Genomic DNA, 26,940 nt, shown 5'->3' with positions numbered 1-26,940 from the left:
TAGAACTGGCAGATGGGAGCTCACAGAGGCTTTGAGTCTACAGGTCTCTCCAGAAGTCTGTCTGTGCCTCTTCTCGTTCAGTTTCTCCTTATGATCTGTTCTCTTCTTCCTGAGCAATAGGCTGGCCAACCAGGGACTACATTTCCCAGCCTCCTTTGCAGCTGGGTGAGACCGAGCAATTAAATTCTTAGCCTTGAACCAAGATTGGAAGTCACCTGACCCTCTTGCACGACTGGGCCTTAAAATACTGGACAGGTGCTCTAATATCCTCTCATATCAGCTAAAACCTGGTCTCCCCAGCTCAAGCCTTGGGCTCCCCCAAAGCCGTCAGTCATTTGTGAAATGGTCAAAAATGGCGACAGAGTCGGGAGAGTCAGAGTCTGAATGTTGTGTCTCTACCCCTCTAGCCCTGACCTCTGGAAATGAGAGCTAGATGGACAGCTCAGGTTTAGAAATGAAAAGCGGCGGCTCCTCCTGGATGCTTTATTGGGGGCTTTCAGTGGTTTTTAAGCATGAGGGGCAGTGACACCCAGACCCTTTCCCAACATGCAAAAGGCACAGGGAAGTGAGACGCCGCGGGGCTGGCAGCGTGGATGCAGAGACCCCCTGCGAGACATGGTGGGGCACGGAGGAAGCCCCGAGAGTGATGGGGGAGGCAGGCGTTGACGGAGATGGCTTTGGCAGAGGCAGGAGAAGGACCCAAGGACCCCATCCATCTCCAGACCCAACATTGTGGCCAGGGCTGAACTTCCGAGAGAAGGTCAACATGGCTTTTACTGCAAGTCCACCTCACATGGTGGGAAAACTCAACTCCAGGTGGGAGGAGGAGGATGGGATGGACGCTGCCTTCAGGAACTTCCGGTAAAGCCAGACCAAGCACTCTGCTCAAATCAAGAGAGGAATGGGAGGGTGTGCTTGTGGCATCGGTCCAGACACAGCCTCTGGTTGGATGTCACGGCCTAGGCTTCAGCCAGTGCTGACTCAATTCAGGTCCAGGAGAAGAATGAAGCCCCTAAGCCGATCTTCAGGGGTCTCCCATGCGGGTCTCTGGGTCTCCAGCCCCACCCGGAAGTACCGCTTAGAAGAGTCGAGTCTTGATGTAGGCTTTGTCCTGTGGAAGAGTTCCCTGGGCAAGAGGGAAGGGGAGGCGAGGGTCAGGCCCTCTGAGCCCCCAGCACCTCCCAGAATTTGGGCCCTGGTGAATGAAATGGCCTGGGACTCACCTCAGATCCCAACTAGTCCCCACAGTTCCATCTTGAGACCTTGAATCAAAACAAACAAAAGGCATTCGTGTTTTTGTTTTTCCTCTCTCTCTCTTTCCCACTCATTCTTTTTCTCCTTTAGTAGAGCCGTGGCCTCAACTCACGGCATTGACAATATCTACTCCTAAACTATGGAATGTTTTCACACTGACTATAGAACTATTCCGAACAAGGGGTGGGAGGGGGCTGTCCAAGTGTTCGTGAGACGAGACGGTGGTTACCGAGAGCTCGTTGGGAATCACACAGCACAGAGACACCGACAGTCAGACACCAAGCCCGGGGCCTGGCTTTAGATGTATTTTTTCTTGAGGTACCAGTAGGCAAAGTAGCCCATCCCTCCCAGGGAGCCCATGAGGAAGGACGCCCCAAAGAAAGATGGCGGTTTCCGCTTGACTAGCCGGAACGCGTTGGGGATGACCGCTGACAGCAGAGTGGTGTGGATGTCGCCCAGAACTTTCCGGAAGGCAAAGCGTTTCTGGACCCTCTCGAAGAAGGACTGCAGGTTGGGCCGGCTGCCGTCTTCCCAGTATTTCTTGGACAGTCCCAGGAATTTGAGGCGGTGCAGGGTGGCTCCCAGGAGGACATCCGCGAGGGTGAAGGCACAGCCGCAGAGCCAGAGCTCGCACTTCTGCCCTGGAGTGGAAGAGAAACAAGATGGCGGTGCGGCGGGCTCCCCTTCTGTCTTCCCATAACTCCCTTCTCTCTCATCACTTACACCTCTGGCTTCTGTCTGCCGGCCATAGTGTTTCCCCAAGGTCACCCACTTCTGTACTTCTTTCATGATTTTGGCCATATGCATATACTTCCTCTATTATTTTTTTCTTTTAACTCAGGTGACTTGTTAAATGCAAATATATGTATTTAGGGACTTTCCAGGTGGCACAGGGGTAAAAGAATCCACCTGCCAATGGAGGGGATGTAAGAGACCCAGGTTCGATTCCTAGGTCAGGAAGATGTATTTAAACTCTGGACTCACATATCACACTGCTTATTTTCCAGCTCTACTTGCCTGTTCACTGGGTGTTTCAAACTGGACAAGTCCAAGACTGAATTCCTGACCATCACCCCAAATCTACCACACTCATCCACACATCAGTAACAGCACCTCTGTCCATTCAGTTATTCAGGCCCAACGCCTCATGCCATATTGAATTCTTCTCTTTGTTTCACACCCACATACACTTTGGCAGCAGTTCCCATCAACTTTATTTTCAAAAAACATCCAAAGTTGGGTGTTACCTCCACTGTTACCATCCTGGTCTTAACAACAATTATCTTTTGTCTTTGACTCCCTAGAGTCTCTTCTCAGCACACTAGTCGGAGGAATCTTGTTAAACCTTAAGTCAGATCATGTCCTTCTCTCTGATCAAAGCCCTGTAATGACTTCCTGTCATGGTCAGAGTAAAAGCTGAAGCCCTGGGCTTCCCTGGTGGCTCAGTGGTAAAGAATTCGCTTGACAATGCAGGGGACATGCGTTAGATCCCTAGTCTGGGATGATTCCACATGCTGCGGGGCAACTAAGCCTGTGTGCCACAACTGCTGAAGCCTGAGCACCTACAACCTGTGCTTCGCAACAAGAGAAGCCACCATGAGAAGCCTGCACACTGCAACTAGAGAGTAGCCCCTACTTACTGCAGCTAGATAAAGCCTATTCACTGCAATGAAGACCCAGTGCAGTCAAGAATTAATTAATTAATAATTTAAAACATTTTAAATGTGTATCTGGTGGTATGTTCCATGGGTCGCAGAGTCAGAAACGACTGAGCATGTGTGCTGGTCATGAAGATGTGATAAGACACAGTCTCTTCCCTCAAGAGGTTCATGGTTTCATGGGAGGAGGAGCTAAAATGTAATGAAGGCTCTGATCTAAAGTTTGTTCTTGACTATGGAACCTTCCAGATGCTAATGAGACATCTGAGGAGAGATGATGTGTCTGCAGTTAGAGGCACAGTTAGTGGCATCATCAAGGGCATGAGTGGAGACAGAGCTGAGAACGAGACCAAGGGCGGAGCTTTGGGGTCATCACGATTGAGATCTTGGGCAACAAGAGGCAACCAGCGAAGCAGCATGAGAAGGAGCAGCCTATGGGGTGGGAGATGACCCAGGAAAGGGGGGTGCCCTAGAAACCAAGATAAGAAAGTGTGCCAGGGAGAGAGGGCTCAGCTGAGGTCAGATGCTACCGGAAGGTCACAGAAGGGGAGGCTGATACTGAAGACTGCATTCGGCGGCTTCTGACCTTGACAAGAACAGCTGGAGGAGATGCTGACAATGAAAGCCTGGCTGGAGGGAGTCCAAGAGCGAAAGGGAGGAAGGGAAATGGAGATGTTGAGCAAAAGCCCCCTCTCCAAAGAGTTCTGCTGTGATGGGAAGGATACACTGATACTATGAGATGAGTCAAGAGTGTTTTCATAAGTTGGAAGAAAAAAAAAAAAACACGTTGATGGGAATGATTGAGCCGAGAGGGGAAGAGATGCTATAGGAGAGAGTGGAGAGAATTACTGCTGTGGTTGTCCTTGAGTGGATGAGCGTGGGTGGCATCCATACACAGGGAAGGGACTGGGCTTAGCTAGTTCAAGAACAGTTTATCCTTGTTAGCAAGAGGGAGTACCGCACCGTCTTTCAATACATCTAAGTTTCTAAGTTTCAAATGTAAGATATCCACCCGAGAGAGAACAAGCGATGCCAATTAAACTACTGAAAACCTTCCAATTTCAGGGATGTTGACAAGTGATTTAACAAAGTGCATCTTAGAATCGATAAAATACAGTGTATGTATGGGCACTAAGACTAGGGGGAGGGTAGCATGGGGGTGAGTTGAGATTGAGGATGTGGGAGAAGCAGCTGGAGGGTTCAGGAGAAAGGAGAGGTAGTAAATCGTCATCTAGTGGGAGGCCTGGGGCAGCAGGAAGGCCATCTAAGGCTAGTGGCCCTGAGTTCAAAATGAGACCAGCCAGGGACTTCCCTTGTGGTCCAGTGGCTAAGACTCTGCATTTCCAGTGCAGGGGGCCCAGGTTCAATTCCTAGTCAAGGAACTAGATCCCACATACCACAACTAAGAGTTCGAATGCTACAATCAAAGATACCACATGTGGCACCAAAGATTACTTGTGCTGTAACCAAGACTTGGCACAGTTAAATAAATAATCATAAGAAAGAAAGAAATATCAGCCACTATCCTTGTACATTTCTCCAGCCATGTTTAGGCTCTTGGGTATAGGCTGAATAGGTGGGGAGTTGGGTTTAACTAGGTCTGAGGTTTTGAAACCAGTTCAGTTCCTGGGTTGGGAAGGTCTGTTGGAGAAGGGAAAAAGCTACCCACTCCAGTATTCTGGCCTGGAGAATTCCATGGACTGTATAGTCCATGGGGTCAACTTAGACATCATATTAAAAAGTAGAGACATTACTTTGCCAACAAAGGTCCGTCTAGTCAAAGTTATGGTTTTCCCAGTAGTCATGTATGGATGTGAGAGTTGGACTATAAAGAAACCTGAGTGCCGAAGAATTGATGCCTTTGAACTGTAGTGTTAGAAAAGACTCTTGAGGGTTCCTTGGACTGCAAGGAGATCCAACCCCAGTCCATCTTAAAGGAAATCAGTCCTAAATATTCACTGGAAGGACTGATACTGAAGCTGAACTCCAATACTTTGGCCACCTGATGCAAAGAACTGACTCTTTGGAAAAGACCCTGATGCTGAGAAAGATTAAAGGCAGGAGGAGAAGGGGCAAGAGAGGATGAGATGTTTGGATGGCATCACCAGCTTGATGGACATGAGTTTGAGCAAGCTCCGGGAGTTGGGATAGACAGGGAGGCCTGGCATGCTGCAGTCCATGGGGTCGCAAAGAATCGGACACAACTGAGCGACTGAACTGAACTGAACTGAACTGAAGTTTTGCAAAGTGTGATGAAGTAGGAGAGGGGTAAGGGAGCTGGAGGTGCAGACAAGGGGCTGCTAATAATGATGGATCAGGGAATTACTGCTGTGTAAGAAGAGGGGTAAGATCATGATCAGGGTGAGGGACAGTGAGAGGAGGAAGGACCAAGGGATGGAAGTGCCGGGGTACGCACTGGATGAGTGTAGACAGATTTGAGAACAGGACCACGGACTAAGCCGTGGGACACGCCAAGGTTTAGATATTGGGCAATGAGAGAAACTAGTGACGGTGCACGAGAAGGCCCAGTCTGTGAGGTATGAGATGAACCAGGAGAGTGTGGTTTCATTTCCTTAATCCACACATCAATCCAATCAAATAGGTGCTATTATCCCTGTTTCACAGGTGAGGGAATTTGAGGCCCAGAGAGGTTAAGTAACTTAGTAGAAGTCACACAGCTAGTAAGTGGCAGAGCAGAGTGTGGATTCGAACACAGGCCATCTGGTTCCAGAGCCTGTGCTTATAACAACTGCATTAAGCTGCTTCTTTCTATGTGCAAATACGCACATCTGTATGTATTTCTACAGACACACAATCCCCTTTCAATGGGTGCATTTTGATTTGGGTCTGTATGTGGACCTATGTGTCTGCAACCTGCATGCTGTGTATGTTTAGCTCTGTGAATGTCTGCTCAGATCTGTGCAGCTGATTGTGTGTAGACATGTAGACAGCTACACACATGGGTGTCTGTGTCCATGAAGTGGGCTGGGTTACCACATGCGTGAGTGAAGTGTACACCCACGTGCATCTGTTGTTTGCCTGCAGACAGATGTTTGCAAGCATGTACATGTGCGTCACTATTTAAGAATGTCCATTCCTGGGACTTCCCTGGTGTTCCACTGGCTAAGTCTCTGCACTCCCAATGCAGAGGGCCCGGGTTCGATCCTTGGTCAGGGAACTAGATCCCATGTGCCACAGCTAAGTGTTCACATGCAGCAACTAAAGATCTCGCATGTGGTAACGAAGATCAGAGATCCTGCATGGTGCAACTAAGACCCAGTACAGCCAAATAAATAATAAAATAGAATGTCTTTCCATAAAGAAGAGAGAAAATAAACTAGTGGTTGGACTTCCCTGGTTGTCTAGTGGTTAAGAATCTGCCTGCCAGTGCAAGGGACATGGGTTCAATCCCTAGTCCCGGAATATCCCACATGCCACGGAGCAATTAAGTCCGTGCATCACAACTACTGAACCCACAGGCCCTAGAGCCCCCAAGCTGCAACAAGAGAAGCCACCGCAGTGAGAAGCCTGTGCACAGCAAGTAGTGAAAGCCCACTTGCAGCAATGAAGACCCAGAGCAGCCAAAAACAGCTAATTAATTAATTTAAAAAACCCCAGTGGTTCCCAAAGTGGAGAAGGAAGGGGGGGCAAATTAGGGGTATGGGATTAAGAGATGCAAGTTACTATGTATGCAAATTACTATGTATGTAATAGGATATAGTGTATAGCACAGGCAATTATGGCCATTACCCTGTAAAGACTTTTGATGGAGTATAATCTGTAAAAATACTCAGTTACTATGCTGTATACTTGAAACTGACTTCCCTGGTGGCTCAGAAGGTAAACTGCCTGAAACTAATATAATGTTACTTGAAACTAATATAATGTTGCAGATCAACTATACTTCAACTTAAAAAGAAAAAGAAAAAATATGCCTAAGATTACTTGATACTTATCTCTTTTGTGGAGCCCAATTTTCTTCCCCTTGAATATAGGCTGTATTTAATGACTGGCTTTGAATGAACAGAATGTGGCAGAAGTGACAGAATGACTTTCAAGGGTAGATCATAAAAGATAATGTGGCTTCTGCTGCTTCTATCTCTCTGGGGTCACTCACTCGGGAAAATCAGGTGCCATGTTGTGAAGAAACTCAAGCAGCCCTAATATGAAGCCTACATAGGAACCGAGGTCTCCTGCCATCAGCCACTGAGGAACTGGGACCTCTAGTCAAGACCCATGTGAATGAGACATCTCCGATCCTTCAGCTCAAAGTGTTGCAGCCCCAGCCAACAGCTGGACTGCAGCCTGCATCATGCAACCCCAAATTAGAACCACTCAGCCAAGCTGCTCCAAAATTCCTGATTCACAGAAAAATGTGTGATATGACAAAAGCTTTTTGTTTAAGCTGCTGAGTTTGGGAACAGTTTGGTATAAGCAATAAATAACTAATAAGCAGGTCTTAATGCATCTTTCTCTCTCCACCATCCTCTACATGACATTATCCAATTCTATAACTTGAATCACAACATATATGGGAATTCCCTGGGGGTTCAGTGGTTAGAACTCTATGCTTTCGCTGCCAAGGGTGTGGGTTCAATCGCTGGTCAGGGAACTAAGATCCTACAAGCCACATGGCCAAAATAAATAAATAAATAACAAAACCAAAAAAGCCATGTATATGCTGAAGACTCGCAAATCTCCATCTCCAAATTCTGACCTCTCCTTTGAAAGTCAGACTGGAATATCTAATAGCTTATGTGACACGCCCTCTTCGGTGCTGCAAAAGCATCTCAAACTTACTGTGTCCCAAACTGAACTCTTGGGTCCCCCTTGCCCATATCAGGAAATGGTATCATCAGTAACTCAGACCAAGACCTCAGAAGTCCTCTTTGATTCCTTTCTCCCCTCTTACTCCCCACCCCTCCCCCCACACCCTCAACCTTTCAGCAAGTTCCTGCCCATTTTGATCTCCAAAATACCTCTCCAGTCTTTCATGCCTTCCCATCTCCACGGCCACCACCTCAGTCCTAGCCACCACCATCTGGGTGGTGGTGATCTGCGTTTCTGTCTCCCTTAAAACCCACTAAAAGTAAAATCAGAACACCTCACCCTGAGTAGCCTGCAAAAACAGCCACAAATTCCTCCCATTCTTGCAGGCATACCCCTTCACAAAGGCTTTACTGATCCTGCCACCAAGAGGCAGAATCCAACCCTCCACCCGTTAAATCCTAGCTCTGCTGTGTCACTTGCTTTAGCCAATGAGGCTTTAGTCAATGTGGCACAAGAAGATGCTTAACATGTGTTTGCACACTGGGTCTCTGCTCTGTTGCTGCTCTCGGAATCCCCGTGACCATCATTTGGCTTAGTCTTGCTTAGCCTTCCCGATGATGGGCAACATGTAGTCCAGCTAAGTCCACTGGCCCCTGAACACTCTTCCATAATAGTCCTTCTCCAGCACCCTGTCAGATAGAAATGAGAAAATTCCTTCTTGAGGTATCAGGTTGGTCAAAAAGCTCATTCAGGTTTTTCCCTAACATCATGTGGAAGAATCCAAAGGAACTTTTTGGCCAACTCAACATATATTCTTTTTACTCATTTAGAATACTGTGCTTTTTTTGTAGAAAGGATTTATGACAGTTGGTCTCAGCATGCATGACAATGTCCCTATTTAGGACTTTAGGTACCTGTGTGTGCCTTGCACTTGGAGCCTCAGCTGTGAAATGCTGGACGAACATTGGACCCACCAAGATGGAAGCTGTTCTTGCCCTAACTATGCCATTTAAGAGCTGTGTGACCTTGAGCAAGTCACTTTACCTCTCTGAGCCTCAGTTTTCTGATCTGAAGAATGCACATGTCTTTAGCTGTCACATGTAATTAACTAGTTTGTTCTAAACACTGTGCTGAGTGCTTTTCACTATTTAAAGAGTTCAACAGGATGGAGTTAGGGTTTTAAAGTGTACTATTACCATCCTATTTTGGGCTTCCCTGGTGGCTCAGAGGTAAAGAATCCACCTGCAGTGCAGGAGCCACAGGGGACGTGGTTTGATCCCTGGGAAGATCCCCTGGAGGAGGCCATGGTAACTCACTCCAGTTTTCTTGCCTGGAGAATCCCATGGACAGAGGAGCCTGGCAGGCTACAGTCCATGGGGTTGCAAAGAGTCAGATAAGACTGAAGTGACTGTGCATGTGCACACATATCCTCTTTTACAGATGAGGAAACTGAGGCTCCAATAGGGAAAGAAACTTGTCCAAGTCACATAGTACAGGCAGCAAAGCTGGAACCCTAATCTGACTCTGTCTGACTCTACACCAGTCTTTTATTTCATGCAATGTCTCAATATCTCTCTGAAGTAGGTCTTATTATTATCCCCATTTTATAGACAGGGAACTGAGGTCCAGGGAGGTGAAGTACCTGGCCCAGGGCCATTCACCTAGCAAGTGGCCAACCTAGGACTTAAACCTAGGTTTTCTGACTCCATGGCCCATGATCCTAACCACCTGGATAGTCCTCTGAGATCTTTGGGAAAAGATGATGAGACATAGACAGGGTGGGCTGGGTGAGCTCCAGCACTCACCTACCCCAGAACCGGCACCCACCCTCGTTCTCAAGCTTCCTCTTCTCCAGCTCAGCCTCTATCTGGTCCAGCACCATGGCCAGCTCCCCCAGGATCTTCTTCAGGTAGCTCACGTCATCATGTTCCAAGATCTTGGCCTGTGGGCAGGACAGGCAGGAGCTAGAGGAGCTGAGCTGGCTTCAATAGGGCAAAGATGACCAGGGATGGAAGAATCTTGGTCCAAACCCCCTTCTGCAAACCCAGTCTCCAAATAATTCCTCAAGTGTATTGGATACCCCAACATTACAAACCATCCTCATCTGCTGCTCACAGCAGTCTGGTGAGCTTAGCTGTCCTGACCAGACCCCTTTCATGGGTGTAAAAGCTGGTCGATAGTGGCTCACAGCTGCCCCTTCTCCAGAGAATTGCTTTTGGCCAAAAAGGAGTTTCCAGAAAATACTTGAGAAATACTTGTGCCAATGGCTAATACAGGGGTATAAAAGTCTATCCCTTTGTTCAAGGTGACTTTGTGGTACCCTTTAAGCTCCAGATCAGGTGAACTTAGCTCCTTCTTCATTCCTAACCCATCCTTACTGGAGTCTCCTTAAAGCACTCCCTCAATACTACATTTACCCAAGAATCTCAATACAAAGCTCTGCTCTTAGAGATACAACTGAATTCATGAGGAAAGGGAAGCTCCAGGGGCACATTGACTTGCTCAAGGTCAAAGAGCCAGTATATGACAGAGGAGACAGGATTGGAAAAGCAAGCTGGTGGTTTTCCCATTTCAGGTCATCAAATGATTTCTACTTAGAATAAGCTCCTCCCAATTCTTCTCTTCCATGGAAAAGATGGTGGGAGAGGGGAATGAGCAGGCCTAAGGGCACTCACCATGAGCTTCTTCTGTTTAGAAAGGTAGGGCTCAGATAGCTGGGGCTCCACTTCATGGTCCAATTTCATGAGGTCTGTGGTGGCATTGGCTAAATGTCCTGGGGAGAAAATAGAAAAGGTCCCATTCATCTGACACCTGGTGCTTTTCCTTTCCCTTCCCCCACACAACTTGGAATAGGTCCCACTCAAATACTAGTCTGCGAAGTAACAATATCAATAGGCATAACTAGCAGACACTATGTCACTTCAGGCCAGGACATAGGGATGGATGAGACGCCTTCCTGCTTTAGGCTCAGGCTAGTGGGAGAGACAGACCCTTAAGAGACATAGCATGGCGAAACTCTAATGAAGAATGAATGGATGCTGTGGGACCCAGAGGGCCACCTGTCTAGAGCATAAGGTATCAAGAAACCTCAAGGAGGATGAGACTCTGGGGGATGAGTAGGAGTTTGGCCAGAAATGAATATCACCCTAAACCTGGACAAGCTCCTATTTCAGTTACATTTCCCCACCCCTTTCTGTAGTGAAGAAACAAGTTCAAAGAGGCTAAATAACATAACATACTAGTAAACAACAAGTGGAGATTTTGAAGCTGAATCTGTCTGATTCTCAGTCTGGTGCTCACTCACTGTAACCTACAAGGAAAAGCTTGTTCAGTTAAACAAATGAAAAATCATAAGAGTTTGGTATCCACTTCTAGTGAGGGAACTTCCCTGAAGATATAGGGACACACTGACCATGTTTTCTGGGAAAACTGGCTTTTTAAAGATGCCAAAAAGGCCAGAGTGATGGAACATGGGTCAGTGATGGAACTCAAGGCAGCACCATGAGAATTATTCTTAATGGGTGAGAGAAACTGTCCTATAATCTACCTTAAAAAGTCTAACTGTGAGCCGTAGGTTTTACAAGAGGAGGTGGAAAGATTAAGTGGGATAAGATCCTGTGTGGGAACAGTTTACATGTGTGGGGTAGAATTTCTCCAGAATTCTTAGCCAGTGAGCCTGAGACATAGTGGGTCAGGTGGTGTGCAAACCTGACCTGCCCTCTCCTCTGAGCCCCAAGTCCATTTGGACATCTCTTGGGCTCCTCAAACTCATTCTCACCCACCCAACCCCATCAGATTCTCTGCTCCACCTCCTCCTTGTTTGCATACTCCCCAGACTGAAGCACTAAGCCAAGCCAGATGCCTGGGTGTGCACGTGTGCTAAGTCACTTCAATCTTGTTTGACTCCTTGCAACCCAATGGACCATAGCCTGCCAGGCTCCTCTGTCCATGGGGCTCTTTAGGCAAGAATACTAGAGTGGGTGGCCATGCCCTCCTCCAGGGGATCTTCCTGACCCAGGGATCGAACCTGCATCGCTTATGTCTCCTGCATTGGCAGGTGGGTTCTTTATCACTAGCACTACCTGGGAAGCTCAGATGACTGGGGGTTGTCCTCAACTCTGCCTTCTCCTTCCTCCCCAAACCAAATCTGTCACAGTTTCCGTTGATTTTCCTATTTAATCTTTCTCACATTTAACTTCTCCCTTTCATTTTTCTGACTCTCCTTTAATTCAGGCCCCCCTTCCCCCACTGACATCTTTCCTGGATGCTGTGACCTACCCCCGGTCACCTGTACTCTTTCCCCTCCAAGCCCTTCTTCCTGGTTCTGCCAGAGAGATCCTCCTCAGACACACACCTGACTATGGCACTCCAGCTGAAAACTCATCTACTGCTCCTCACTGCCCTCGGAAAATGGTCAAGCTCTTCAACTTGCCTTAAAAGATGCAGCAGGATCACCCCCTCTTCCCTTACCAACTCCATCTTCTTCCACTGAGTTCCCCCAACTGCCTCTGTCCCCGTATGGTAACATTTCAACCCCTCCAAATGCTTGATACTCCAGGAATGTCCAGATCATTCCAAACCTCTAGGCCTTTGCTCTGACTGCTTCTTCTTCCTGGAAGGGCCTTCTCCTGTATTCCTGAAACTCCCTTTCCAGATCCAGCTCAAGATTACCTCTTCTATGAAGCCCTTTCTGATCCTCTTGGAGGTCTCTTTGTCCTCCAGTGTATGCTGTACAGATTTCCACCAGAGAATCCAAGCACATTAATTAGCTGCCAATGCACAAATCTATTCACATTGCAGTCTATGTGAAAAGTGCCCCTGGATTTGTGCAGTGCACAACATGTACTGCTGTACATGGAGATTTTGATGCCAATGTACTAATCTCTGGATGTACGTGTCCTCCACTGGAATCTGAGTCTCTGGGGAGCAATGAATATATCTGATTCATCTCTGTTCCCTTAAAACTCAGCACAGGCCTGGCACAGAATAGTAGTTTATGAATGAATGAATGGTATAGAATGAGAAAATAAATGAGTGACTGCAATTGTTCAGCTTCTGCCCTCTGAGGTTTCACTGTCCACCATCCCATCTCCTGGCTTGATAGCAGCAAGCACACTTCCCAGATCTTTCAGCTATGGGGCTATATTAAGTCTCATTGATGTTTTATGAGTTTGAAGTTCAAGGACAGCATCTTCTCCTCTTGCCAGTCACCCAGGGCTGCCCATGTGGCTTTCTTTAGACCCCAGGAGGGCAGACTAGGCCAAGGAAAGACATTTGACTAATTGGGATGGGGGAGGGGTCACTGCAGAATGACTTCTGCATCCTGTGAGGTCCTTCCTCTCTCCCTCAGCTGGGCTGGAGCCTTGAGATCCTTTCTGCACCCCAGTGCCTTCTAGGTACCTTCAAATAACTCAGGACAGGATAGGGGAGCACCTCTATCTTTCAGAAGCACTTAGGAACTCCTTCCACCTAGTCCAGACCAGCATCATTGCTTACCTAGATGACAGTCAGGGCCCTTTAACTGTCCCACCCACTCTTCTTTCTGTTGAATGATTTTTATAAAATGCAAATCTGATCCTGTCACTTTCCACCACTGTTTCTCTGCTGCTCTTCAGATAAAATTCCAATTCCGCCAGTCCTACTCCCTAGATTCACACCAGGACCACACCTACCCCCATTGGGTTATATACATCAACCCCGTTAAGTGTCCTTCGGTTTCACACCATGCCCTCTCTTATCCCTTCACCCAAAAGGATTCTCTCTTTTACTTCCCTTTCCAGTTCCTGGTCATCCTTGAATATTGCTGCCTTCCAGAAGCCCTCCACGACCCCAGGGACTGGGATGGGCATCTTCTTCAGCCCTAACCTCTGTGTTCCCTGATCAGAACACTGACTGGTACTAGAAAAGAAAAATTTAAATCAATTAGTCCTGAACAGACTATACATGCATACTTGCTTAAGAATTCAAGCAATATTAAAGAATGTACAGAGAAAAGTAAATCTTTCTTCTCTCAATCTGCAGTCCCTTAGTCCTGCTCCCTTAATCTTCTCATGCATCCTTCCAGAAATATACTTTGTGTTTGCAAGCACTTGTGTAGCCACTGGACCCCCTTTTACATATATAAATGATAGTGCATCAGATGCTTCACTTTCTTCCTCTTTACTGATATGTCTTAGAGAGCATTCCATATGCCTATTATTTTTTAACAGCTGCACAATATTCCATTGTTTGTGAGAAATAGAATTTATCTACCTAATCCCCAAATCATGGACAACAAGGTTATTTCTCCGATGACTCAGTGGGTAAATAAACTGCCTGCCAATGCAGGAGACACAGGAGACTCAGGTTCGATCCCTGGGTTGGGAAGATCCCCTGAAGAAGGAAATGGCAAACTTGTCCAGTATTCTTGCCTGGAAAATTCCATTGACAGAGGAGCTTGGGGGGCTATAGTCCATAGGGTCACAAAGAGTCGGACATGACTAAGCACGCATACACATTCACGCATTCATTTCCCCAGATCATGGACAACTAGGTTATCTCCAGCTTCTTGCTATTAGCTCCTATGCAGCAATGCCTATCTTTGTACATATTTGGCTCACACATCCAACTGTCATTGCAGGACACTCTCCAAAGGTGTGGGCCTTTTAATATTCGATACAGTGTGCCAGACTGCTCTCCTGAGAGGTTGTTCAATGTACTTAGTCCTGCATTGTAATTTCCTGGTCATCTGTCTTTCTGCTTCCAGGAAACTATGACCCTGGGAGGGTAGAAGCTGTGACATTCTCTTTCTGTCTGCAGCCCCCCATCCAAGGCCTGGGTCATAGAAGACCTTAAAAATGTTGTTGATTCACTGGGGACAGGACAATATAGACACATCCTGGGTCTTGTTCAGGGGCACTCTAAAAGGATGAAATCAAGTTCCACAACCTGCTTCACCTTCAGACATGAGCCTTGTTTCCTTGAGAGGAAGTGACCATTTACCAAGCATCTATTTACTTAGGCTCGTCACACTTCCTCTGTGTATAGGACACCATGGTGTCTGCATACAGCCTGGACCAAAGTCTGTAAACAGTTGTTGATGGATGATCTGATTTCATCCAACCTTTATTTACTGAGTACTGAAAAAAAAGAAAAAAAGAAAGGATAACATAGGCTATGGGCACATTCAAGCTGGCAGTTATGACAATACTGGGTGATGGACGAATCAGAAATCAGAGACTCCACTGGGGGCCTTTCAATATCTGGGCAGTCATCTTTGGTGATGCCAGCCCTAATGTCACTCAATGCCCTGGGTTGCCAATCCCGGGTGTCTGGGGCTGGGACGCCTTTGGAAAGGTGTCCAAGCTCCCATGGACAGACAAGCCTCTGGGGCGACCTATAGCCTAATAGCCTCTGTATGGGATAGCAGGACAAGAGGAGGGGGCAGGAGAGGGGGACAAAAAAGAGGGACTTTCTTGTCCAGAGATGGAGAGAGATGTTCAGTTCAAAACAGGGTGAGTGAGATGGAAAGCCAGAGAGAGAGACAGACAGACCCAGAGTGAGAGATAGAGAACTGAGCAGAGAAACAGACACAGGGATGGAGAGAGATATCCACGGGGAAGAGGAGAGAAGGAGTAAAAAGAGGAGAAATAAAAGGAAGAAAGTGAGTAAGACACAGAAATAGGAGGAAGAGGAGGAGGAGCGAGGATTGGGTTTATAGGGAGGAGGAGGGCTAAGCCAACGTTACCGGAGGGTCCGGTGGCCCCACCCCAGAGCCCGGCACTCACTGCGGATCTCGGCCGTGGCGTACTTGGGGATCATGGAGTCGGTGGTGAGCTCGGGGTGCAGAATGCAGCCGTGCGTGTAGGCGTCCATGGGCAGCGCGTCTAGCAGCTCGCGGTACTGCAGCACCCGCGCGTGCTGGGGGCTGCCCGCCTCCGGCATTAGCGCCACCACGTGCTCTGCGGGGCACAGTGCGGGGCTGGGGAGGGGATGGAGGGCCCAGTGTTGGGCCTCCCGCCCCCCTGCTTCAGAGAGGCCAGCCTCTGGCACCACACCCCCCAACCGCAGCATCCTGGAACCACGAATTATCCAGCGGTCTGGTGCCCACTCCCTCTCCTTGACTTCCCAGGTAATGCTAGTGGTAAAGAACCTGCCTGCGAATACAGGAGATATTAGAGATGCTGGTTCAATCCCTGGGTCAGGAAGATTCCCTGGAGGAGGGCATGGTAACCCACCCCAGTATTCTTGCCTGGAGAATCCCACGAACAGAGGAGTCTGGCCGGCTACAGTCAATGGGGTCATACAGAGTCGGACATGACTGAGTGACTAACACTTTCTTGGGCCCACCCTCTTTCCTTGACTCGAGATAGAGTCCTTACCAGGCTAACACGGGATCCCAGTGTGGTCCTGCCTGCCTACCTCTCTTCAAGGGAGCCCTACCAGACTGTCCTTCGAGGGACAGCTCCTCAGCTGCCGGGGCTTGTTTCCAGGTGGGGGTCTAGGCCTAGTGTTGCCAGACTTGGCGAGAAGTTGGAATCCTGGATGTTTGAAACCGAAACATCCTTGGTTTTTAAATGTTGGCAACTAATTCATATTAAAAAAAAAAAACAAAAAACACTGCGCATCTGGGCCTGCCTCTGCCATGGGGACTGAACTCCTGAACTTGAGCAGGGCCAGAGGGAGGGAAGGAGACAGGGAGGGGGCGGAGGAGGACTTTGGGGCGTTCTGAGGCGCTGGGCCCTGCTCACCTCTAGAAAGTTCTCAGATATGTGAGCCTGTCTCCAGGGTCCCCGAGAGTCTGTTGGTCCTGACAATGCTTACAGGGTTTCAGGGTCCTGCCCGAGCCCTGGCCTCTCTGGGAGATCTGGGTCCTGTCTGTGGGGACTTCGAAGGGGGTCTGGGCCCTGCTCGAGCCTGGGGGGGCTCCGGAGATTCTGCAGCCGAGTCTGTGACTCCTGAGTTCCCGGGAGGAGGCTACAGCCCCAGTGCTCCAACTGGGAGTCCCCGGGGATCTGCGGGTCCTGGGGGTGCGGTATCTGAGCCCGGCCTGTAGCCCATGGTTCCTTGTCGGGGAGACCAGGCCTGGGTCGGGGGTGGCGGGGGTGGGGGTGGGTCCCCAGGCTTTCCAAGCTTCCGGGGTGCTGTCTGGGCCTGCGCGGCCGCCGTACCTCCCGTGAACGTGCGCTCCACGTAGTCGATGATCTGGTCGTAGTCGCTGATGATGTTGTCGCGGTGGATGATGACGGGCACCTCCTCGCCCAGGTTGAGCCGCATGAACCAGGGCTCCTTGTGCTCGCTCTGCGGCAGGCTCACGTCCCGCTCCTCACACGCCAGGCCCTTCTCAGCGATCACCAGCCGCACCTGCGGGCGCCAGGGTCAGAGCGGGGAAGGCGGGCGGACACAAGGGGACCCTCTGCCCTGGTGGGGCGGGGCGTGCGGGAAGAGGGGTCAGAGGTCACACACCGGAGGGGACACTGTTGCTGGAACCCATTCCTGGGCCCCTGGGGCACAGGAGGGGGTGGGGTACCTCCCAGGGGCCTGGTGCCTGGTGGAGGGAGGAAGACAGCTCTGCCCTGGGGACCAGGGGCAGTGCTATGGTTAAGGAGCTGGGTGTTATAGTTGGAAGTAGCTGGGATAGGATTTCTGGCTCTGCTGTGTGAGTTTGGGCAAATTCCTTACACTTTCTGGGCTTCAGGGTTTTTTGTTTTTTTTTTTCTCAGAATTGAAGTATTAACAATAGTACCAACACAGTGTCTGGTACATAGAAAGCGCTTAATTCATAATTCTCATTATCAGGATTGGACTCTCAGCCTGGTCTCCAAATGTGAATCTGGCCAGGAAATTTGCAGAATTTCTCATCATCATCATAATCAAGAGCAAAATTTCTCAAATGATTTGAGAAATCTAAAGTGAGGTGAAAAGAATTTGCTGACATCAGCCTAGCCCTTTATTGTCCCCAAACACCTTCCTATCTGGTCGTCGGATGCTCACAGCAGCCTTCCATAGCTGGGCAGAGTAGGGACCATCTCCCTGTTTTTCTTGATGAGAAAATTGCCCAGAGAGGGCAACTAACTTACTCAAAGCCACACAGCCATTTTGGCAGTAGACCTAAAACTAGAAAGTTCCTGACTCCCAGACTAGTGTTCTCTGCCCCAGGGGCTCCTTCCAGGGAGTCCTGGACCTGCCCTCTCCAGAGTCTTTTTCTAAGGTTCAGAGGGTCCCAGACTGGAGCTGGTAGATGCTAATGGAGAGTTTTGAGGCTAGCTTGCTCCTGATCCAGCCCAACAGTTCTGAGTTGGGAGATGGTTAATAATCACCTAGTCCAACTGTCCCCTCCCTGTGAACTGAGACTCAGAGAGAAAGCTGGCCTTGTCCAAGGTCCCCCAGCAAAAAGATGGCAAGATCCACACCTACAAGCTCTTCCTACTTCTGACTCCAGCCCAGGAGAAAGAGAAGGCATCTGGAGAGAGGCACAGGTCTCTTCTGGTAAAGCATTGATGACCCCCATCCATAGCTAGGTGGTATCTCCTGATCCTGGGTGTCCCAAGTCTTCCTCCCAGATGCCAAGAGGTAAGCTCCCAGAAGAGGCAACATGGTGTTATGGTCAAAACACTGAGCTGCTTGCCAGACTGTGCCAATTCAAGTCCCAGCTCTAGCACTTAATTGCTGGATGGCTTGGCTTTACAAGTAGCTCTCCATCTGTGTGCCTCAGTTTCCTCACCTGTTCAATGGAAGTCTCACGAGTAATTTCCTCAGAGGGTTGTTGTGAGGATTAGATAAATTAGTCCCTGTGGAACAGTGCCTGGCATATGGTAGGGGTAATGTGTGTCTTGGCTCCTTGAATTAGACTAGGTTTTGGAGGCAGACAGACCTGAACTTGAAGCCTGACTCTGCTGCTTATTTGCTATATGACTTTCGGCAGGTCGCTTGACTTTTCTGATCCCTAGCTTCTGTGAAGTGAGGAATGTATTCTACTCCTTCAAGGCTGGCAAAAGGTTGAGGTGGAATGACGGGGATAAAGTGCCAGTGTGGGAGGTTAATACATGGGTTCCAAAATCACTGTTAGTGCCCGCCCCCCCCCACACACAGACTGGCCTGCCCGGCACTCCTGGCTGATGTCTTAGAGTACTTCATGCCCCACCCTCACAGCTGACATGAACAACCCCTTCTGTGTGCTGGACTGTGGGGAGGGAGAGGTAGACAGCCCTTGAGCCCCTAGCCCTCACCCAGATTCATTTGCGGCAGCAGCCAAAAGCAGGCCCTGCGGGTGGGATGGGGAGGCAGGGACTCAGGTTGTCAGCCTGGCTCTGCCACAGCAATGCTGTGTGACCTTAGAACTACTGCTGCCCCTCTCTGAACCTCCTTTTAATTGTTAGTAAAATGAAAGGGTGAACTCTGTGTTCTCAGAGTGCCCTATGGCCCTGCTTTGAGCTGATGCTACATCAGATCCTGCGGGAGACAGGGCTGGCTCTGCCCTCCTCAGCAGAGGGTGGGAACTGCTGGTTCTAAGGTGGGGAGGGGACTGCGGCAGAGGGAGCGCCAGGGTGGCCTTTGTTAGATCTGGCCGTGTGAGTGTGTGTGCGTGTGTCTGACTGGCAGCTGTGTAAGGGAGCAAATGTCTGTGCATGTGTGTGCACGAGTGTGCGTGGGTATGGATACAAATAAGTGTGAGCATCCAGTCTTGTGTGAGCATGTGTACATGAGTGTGGATGAGTGTGTGTGCCCATGTGTATACGTGTAAGTGTGAGTGGACACGAAGGAAAGCATTTATATGTGTATCTTTGAGCTCATGGGTGGTGCCCGTGCCCTGTAGGAGCTTCAGGGCAGTCGAAGCTGGAGTTCAGCTGGAACCCAACCAACCCATTCCCCTCCAGCCCATCCTGGCAGGCTCCGCCGGGCCATCCAGCCTCTGGGTCAGGCTGGGATCTCTGGATGTATGGAAACAGAAGCTAAATCAGGCCTTTGCCCTTGGCAGGTCCAGACATTTGACGTTGCATCCTGGTAGGGTATCTGCTCCCAGGGCTCTGCCCTTCAACTTCAGTGAGGATGCCTAGGGTGGGACTCCTGCCTGGGAAGGGGACTACTTTTAGAGGAATGACAGTCCTGCTTGGAGCTGCTTCAGGGTCACGCTGGCAAGCAGCCAAGGAGACTTTCTCCTTTAGCTGTGCTGCAGGCCACAGCCATGTGCCATTCTGCGGGGGAGGAGAGTGTGGGAGGAAGCCAGGCCCGGGGGAAGGGCATGCAGCCATCAAGGCCATCTGCCATCTCCACCTCTTGGAGGCTGGGTCAGACTTAGGTGGTCACCACTCAGTGTGACCAGGCATCAGCCATCTCTGGGCAAACTGTCTCCCCTGTGGGTGCCTGGAATTCACCTGCTGGTGCCTCACTGTCGTGGTTAGGCACTGTCCCCCCTCACCCAGGCCCTTGAACAAATGGTGATGGGCTGGGTTGGTGTCTCTGTCCAGCCACTTAGCTGCTGTGTGACTTTGTAAAAGACACTTGGAGTCTCTGAACCTTAGTTTATTTGCCTCAAATACTTTTTTGAAAAAATTAATAAGCTTTATTTCTTAGAGCAGTTTTAGGCTTACAGAATCAAATGCCTTTTAATATAACATCGTAAAGCTTACACATGAGCCCTTTTTCAACACTTATTTACTGAATGCTTACTCTGTGCCAGGGCTTGTTCTAAGTGCTCGAAACTCAGCAGGGGACAAAACAAAGGTAACCGCCCCCGGGGAGCTGACATTCTATCGGGTGCAGACAGAAGACGAGCAGTTAGAATGAGATAGTGTGGCAAAAGATAGTTCATTGGGGAAAAAAGGAAAAAAGTAGAGCCAGGTAAGGAGAATTGGGGGTCCAGGGCACTTAAAATAGGGTGATCCAGGGGCTTCCCTGGTGGTCCAGTGGTTAACAATCCTCCTACCAGTGCAGGGGATACAGGTTCGATCCCTGGATGGGGAACTAAGATCCCACATGCCGTGGGGCAACGAAGCCCACACGCCACAACTAGAGTGCCTGTGTCGAAACTACTGTGCCTGCCTTCAGTAGAGTCAGTGCTCTGCAACAAGAAAGAAGCCGGGGCATCACAGCTGGAGAGGCCCACGCACTGTAACGAAGACCCAGGGCAGCCCAAATAAAAAACAATAGAGTGATCCATCAGGGCAGGCCTCTCTGAGAAGGTGACACTTGAGCAAAGAACAAAGTGAAGGGGTAGTTCAGTGATCTGAGGAAGAGAGTTCCAGGCAGAGGGGACAGCCCGTGCAAAGGCCCTGAGGTGGAGATGTCTGAAATTTTTGAGAAATGGTGAGATGGCCAGGGTGACTGGAGCAGGATGTATGGGAGAGGGAGGAGAGGGGATCAGGAAGAGTCGTGCACAGGGGTTTTTAATGGAGATTCCTAGACCCAGGGGTCTATGAATAAAATCAGGGAGTCCTTGAACTAGGATGGGAAAATTACAGGTTTATTTTCAGTCATCTCAGGCTGACACTTAGCACTCTCTTCAGTTATGAGTGTAGGCGACAAAGCATGGTCGTGTCAGCAGTGCCTGCAATATTGTCACCACTAGGAATCAGGTACTATCATCCCTTCACAGTTGCCGCAGTTAGAACTGTCATGACTTCGGCATTACAGCAGTCATCAGTCCTGCCACTCGATCGTGTGATATGGGGGGTTAATACAGAAACACGTATTATTATGTAATAAATTTGTTTTGGAAAATATGTCAATAGCTGTGCTTTGGTAGGACTGGTTTTCCTTCTAATCTAATTCTCCTTTGTATTGATGTTACTCAGTGAAAAACACTATTCTGAGAAAAGTTCATAGGCTTCCCCCGATTGATGAGGGTTCCACGACCAGGCAAGGTTAGATCCTGCAGGAGGGCCTGAGGTCATTATGACAACTCTGGCTTTTTCCCAGACGGACTTGGGAGCCACTGCAGACTTCTGAGCAGAGGAGTGGTGGGCTGTGCAGTCCTCGCCTGTGGAACTCCTGGGAGTGGGGGTGGAGGTGGTCCATGGCCACATGGCCAAGGGCAGCAGGGACAGGGCTGGGCTGCCAGTGCCCAAGAGCTTGAAATGCAAGGCCAGAGGGGCAGGTAGAGGCTATTTACCTGCCTTCTTCCATGTCTGGGAGGGCCCTCTGGGAACTGCTGTGCATACAGGCAGGGCCCTTTAGGACTGATGGGAAAGAAGGCAATGCTAAGCTGCTGCTGCGTACCTGACACTTAACACATGTCCATGTCCTCTGAATCCCCCAGAAATCCTGCAGAGCCAAATGCAAATGTCCCCCTTTCCAGAGGAGGATATAGAGGCATAGAGAGGTGAAGTGACTTGTCCAAGGTCACACAGCCGGTGAGCACCCAAGATGAAACCAGAAGCCAGGACCATCTGACTGCACAGCCCAAGAGTTTTCTGCCAGGCTACCCTGCCTCTAGAACCCACCAAGGGCACCTGGGCAAGGAGAAGGCCCTGGTAGGAGAGGCAGGAGAATGCCTTGGTCAGAGGCTTGGTCACAAATGGGATTGCAGTGGGTGGTCCCATCCTTGACTTAGGGGACAACTTAGCCCTGAGCTCATCCTGAATAATACTCAGGAGGCTTCCTGGGGAAATGGTGATGGGAGGTGCCACCCCCAACTTCCTGTCCAGTCCTGGACACTGGGGCTTGGCTCCTGAGGTTCTGGGGGAGGAGGAGATCCTGGCATCTGGAAGTGGGTCTGACTCATTCCCAAATCCCCAGCAACTTTATCGAGCTTGGCGTGCAGTAGGTGTTCAGCACACATGTATATAATTTATGGACGAGTCCCCGCGTGACCTTGGTTAACTCCATCTCCTCCTTACCTAACACTTTAGTGATATCATTATCAACAGAGCCCTGGTCTCGTGCCAGGCACTGCTCTCAGCACTTTTTGTGCATCATCTCATTTCACCATCACAAATAGCCCTCTGTAGAAGGTACTGCCATTAGCTCCATTTTACAGATTATAAAACTGAGGCTTTGGGGGAGGCAAAATGACCTGCCAAAAACTCCATGGTGAATTATTGGGGAAGATGGCTCTCCTGCTGGGGACTGTCTGGCCTCAGAGTCTGTACTTTAAACTCGGAGCTACTCAAAGGAGAGTCAGTGGACTAACTTCATCAGCATCACCTGGTAGTCTGTTAGGACGCAGCATCTTTGACCCCACTCCAGATCTACTGAATCAAAATCTCTGAGGTGGGACCCAGTGTTCTGTGTTTGAAAGAGTAATGTATGCTCACCTGTGACTAGTGCCAGTGTAGAGCAGGACTTAGCGACTGAACAAGTGTAAAACTATAAGCTATAACACCTTTTCAACAACGCTCTCAGCAACCCTGAGAAGGGGCTGCAATTAGAGGAAATAGCTATAATTGTTATTATCATCCCATTTTCCAGATGATGAAAACTGAGCTTGAACCCCAAAATCAAACCAAAGACTGGTTCCAAGGCCATTTCTCTCTAAGGCATCTATTTCTCCATCTGGGAAATACGTGAGTGGAACAGAAGGATCTTCCAGGGAGAAGTGGAAGGGTCAGGCAATGGGTGACCCGTAGGCTCCACCAGGACCCGGCTGCTGGGACCTGGCCATGGTGCTGAATTTGTGCCTCATAGGGAGGACAGCCCAGGGTTGGAGATTGCGCCCCTAAAGGTGCCCGGGTCTTACAGGCACGGTGTTCGGACCTCACCCCCAGAAAGCGGGAACCCCGATAACTTAACACCGGCCTGGATTCCCAACCACCTTCCTGCTCCCCTGAGTCTGAGAGAGGGCCGTGGGGTTGTCTGTGCCTTTAAGAGCCGCAAACACAGATCTTATGGGCCGAGCTGAGGTTTGGGGAGATGGGTTAACTCGTAGCTTCTCAGCTCAAAATTAGGGGGGATAAGGGGAGGGCTAGGGTCAGACCCTTCAAACCCCAGTCAGAAGACGGCCCCCGGGCGGACAGAGAGGGAGGGAAGCTTTGACCCGAGGCCTGTGGTATCGGGATAGCAGCGCAGAGGGCAGGCCTGCGATGGGACTGGGGCTGGAGGCTGGACCCCAGGAAGCTCTCCTCCCCCTCCCCGCAGCAGCCGCCCCCTCCAACAGGCCGCCTTCCCAGCAGTGCCCATTCCCTTCCTCTTGCCTTTGTCTCTCTTCTCAGCCCTCCAACAGATTGGGTCTTTCTGGGAGGGAAAGAGGCAGAATGTCTGTGCCTAGGATGGGAGACGGTGCTCCTGGGGCCCAAGACAAAGCCAGTCCCCGGAGGGCAGCCCAGCGTCCCCCGTCCTCCAGGCCCCCTCGTCCTCCAGCCCCCCCCCCCCAACCCCAGATTCTACCCTCCAGTCTCTGAGCAGATCTTCAGATCTTTAAACCCTCCCGGGTCCCCTCCCCCAAGTCTCCTAGCCGCGGGGCGCATCGGGTTCCCCGGCTCCCTCCTGGCTACCTTCTGCGAGCTGAAGGACTGGGTCCAGTGGTACAGAACCAGGCTCTCCTTGGGCCAATGGGCGTGGCTGGCCGCTTCGGGTGCGTCGGGAGCCTCTGCCGGCTTCGCAGCATCGCTCTCCAGCGCCGAGATGGGCCACCAGCTGCAGTTGGTGGGGGTCAGGTTGTTGGGGGTCGCCATGACAGCCCGAAATCCGAGGGAGGAAAGCAGGAGGCTTCGGCGGCGGCGGCTCTCTCTCGCCCAGCATCACATGGCCTCGCGAGCCTGCCCCTCTCCTTCGCTCGCGCGCTCCCTCCCTTCCCCGTGAATGTCATTACTCACTGGGCGCAGGGGGAGGGGCGAGGGGATCCCGGGAGCTCACTCCCTCCTCCTCCCCTTGGCCCGCCCCTGGCCCGTGTCGGAAAAGCCGTCAGTCCTCGGTCAAGCTCGGTGGAAGGGCGCGAGGCGCCGTAGGAAAGTGGACCATGCCCCCAAGTAGCTCCAATCTGGCCAGTCACCTGCCGAAGATTCCACCATTGCAAACGCATTCTGCCTCTCAATCTTCTAAAAGGCAAATGGGACCGCTGGGATTATAGCAATCCATTCCTTTTATCAATTAAAGTCTGGAAATAGCTGGTTTCTCTTTGAAGCTGTTGTTTTCTAACTTTTCTCCAGAAGGACCTTTAAGGGTTAAAGGGAACACATTATGATCTATTGAACAAACACTTATATAGCACTTCTTGTGTGTCCAGACTCTTGTCCTAAAGGCTTTTCAACCATCCATTCATTTAACCATCACAATAATCCTATTAGCTTCATTTTATAAACAGAGGAGGAAACTGAGGCACAGAGGGTCTAGGTGACCTTGGGCAAGGTCATCTAGCTAGTAAGTGGTGGAGTTGAGATCCAAACCCAGGCTTAGCAGCTCCAGTCTCTGATTTTAGCCATAAGGTCATTATCTGACATTAATATAAAGGACAGCAGAGCAAGCATTTATCAACCCAAGTAATCTACATGCATCAGCTCATTTCATCTGCACAGTAATCATTTTTCCCAGGTGAGGGAGGTGAGGCTCAGAGGCATCAAGTCATTGGTCCAAGGTCACATCTTCACCCCAGAAGACTGAAGCATAACTAAAGAAGCCCTGTATTGGCTTTGCTGTCACATGATTTACCCTAAACATTCATGGGTGTGTGCATGCTAAGTCGCTTCAGTTGTGTCCAACTGTGTGACCCCATGGATGGTAGCCCACATCTCTTCTGTCCATGGAATTCTCCAGGCAAGAATACTGGAGTGGGTTGCCATGCCCTCCTCCAGGGGATCTTCCTGACCCTGGACTTGAACCCAAGTCTCTCACATCTCCTGCAATGGCAGGCGGGTTCTTTACCACTAGCACCACCTGAGAGGCCCAAAATTCATGGAACTTTACATAAAGTTCCCTAATATATTCTTGCTTGCCTTGCTGTATTTTATTTATCATTGAGCAAATAGATGCAAATAGAAACGTTAGCTTCTCAGTTTGCCCTCTACTGCCCACCCTAGGTCATGCTACCAAGGGCCCTTGAGCTCATCACCCCCAGATCAGTTAGCATATCTTTGGTGGAACGAGTGTCCTTTCTTCTACCAGATAACAACAGTTCTGTGGTCCGAGAGTTTCCTGTTTGTGTTGGGTGCCAAGAACCTTGAAACGATGTTCTAGTTGCCACATCAACCTCCCTGGTTCAGCAAAATCTCTCCCTCTCTTTTTAAAAAATTTACTTTATTTATTTATTTTTGGCTGTGTGGGGTCTTTGTTTCTGCTCTTGGGATTTCTCCAGTTGTGGCAAGTGGGGGCTACTCTCTAGTTGTGATGTGAGGACTTTTCATTGTGGTGGCTTCTCTTGTTGCAGAACGTGGACTCTAGAGCATACAGGCTTCAGTCATTGTAGCACACGGGCTTAGTTGTCCCAAGTAGGCGTGTGAAATCTTCCTGGACCAGGGATCGAACACCTGTCCTCTTCTTTGGCAGGTGGATTTTTAACCACTGGCTAACCAGAGAAGTTTAGCAAATTCTCTTTTTATGAAAGTTTTATTTCTTCCTCAAAATGTCTTGTTCACAGTTTAATTTTGCAAAGGACATGATGTGTCTTGGAAAATTCAAAAATCTGTGAATACAGGAGAGTAAGACCTTAGAAATCTGGTAAGTGTGGAAAATCTGGGCCCCATCTGTATCTTTGACCTGAATGCATACAGAGAGCCTGACTCAGAGCAGTCACATTGAAATATGTATTATTTATCTCAATAAACATTAATATTAATCATGTACTCACTATGTGCAAAACACTTTTTGAGGCAAAGTAATAAGACAGACACTGGTTTGTTCTTTGCATTTTTCACTTAGCAATACATCTTGGAAAGACCTTCCTACCAGCACAGGTATAACCCATACTTTATAACAGTCCACGCTGTGTGGATGCAACATAAACTGATGAATATACGTGCTGTCTCCAGTCTTTTGTTATAAAAACAATGTAAATATCCACAGTAAATATCCTTATTCATATAAACTTATGCACATGTTTGAAGATAATCTACATGATAAATTTTAGAATTGGAATTGCTGGATCAAAAGTACGTCTTTGCCAAAGTTCCCTCTGAAGAGGCTGTACCAGTTTATGCATGCATGCTAAGTTGTTTCAGTTTCTTTGCAACCTCATGAACTGTAGCCCACCAGGCTCCTCTGTCCATGGGAGTCTCCAGGCAAGCATACTGGAGTGGGCCGCCATTCCCTTCTCCAGGGGATCTTCCCGACTCAGGAATGGAACCTTTGTCTACTGCATTGCAGGCAGATTCTTTATTGTCTGAGTGACTAGGGAAGCCCATACCAATTT

The 26,940-nt window shown here is 49.4% G+C and overlaps 1 protein-coding gene across 2 annotated transcripts; it reads right to left on the bottom strand.

Moving 5' to 3' along the window:
- Positions 1 to 469: 469 nt before the first annotated feature.
- On the bottom strand, positions 470 to 24,454 carry GDAP1L1 (ganglioside induced differentiation associated protein 1 like 1). Of its 2 annotated transcripts, XM_043480303.1 has the most exons (6): positions 24,092 to 24,451; positions 16,832 to 17,024; positions 15,449 to 15,622; positions 10,358 to 10,455; positions 9,510 to 9,624; positions 1,525 to 1,895 (listed from the first exon to the last, which is right to left on the bottom strand). In XM_043480303.1, the coding sequence occupies exons 1-6, from the start codon at positions 24,269 to 24,271 to the stop codon at positions 1,552 to 1,554; spliced, it is 1,104 nt and encodes a 367-aa protein (XP_043336238.1). In that variant the 5' UTR covers positions 24,272 to 24,451; the 3' UTR covers positions 1,525 to 1,551. The 2 variants fall into 2 exon arrangements, with proteins under 2 accessions (XP_043336239.1, XP_043336238.1); XM_043480304.1 differs by lacking the exon at positions 15,449 to 15,622 and having other exon boundaries at positions 470 to 1,895; positions 24,092 to 24,454.
- Between the last annotated feature and the right edge of the window lie 2,486 nt (positions 24,455 to 26,940).

This window comes from Cervus canadensis, chromosome 10 (assembly GCF_019320065.1).
Source record: "Cervus canadensis isolate Bull #8, Minnesota chromosome 10, ASM1932006v1, whole genome shotgun sequence".
Classification (NCBI taxonomy): Eukaryota; Metazoa; Chordata; class Mammalia; order Artiodactyla; family Cervidae; genus Cervus; species Cervus canadensis.
Note: the sequence above shows the minus strand (reverse complement) of the source record. Positions and strands in the feature narration are given on the sequence as shown.

What these genes read in the sequence shown, in the direction of transcription:
- GDAP1L1 (XM_043480303.1), bottom strand. Translation starts at nt 24,271, where the DNA reads ATGGCGACCCCCAACAACCTGACCCCCACCAACTGCAGCTGGTGGCCC. An exon ending in AGTCCTTCAGCTCGCAGAAG is followed by an intron (nt 17,025 to 24,091) that starts GTAGCCAGGAGG and finishes TGGCGCCCGCAG; the next exon opens with GTGCGGCTGGTGATCGCTGA. An exon ending in GAGGAAGCTTGAGAACGAGG is followed by an intron (nt 1,896 to 9,509) that starts GTGGGTGCCGGT and finishes CTTCCACTCCAG; the next exon opens with GGCAGAAGTGCGAGCTCTGG.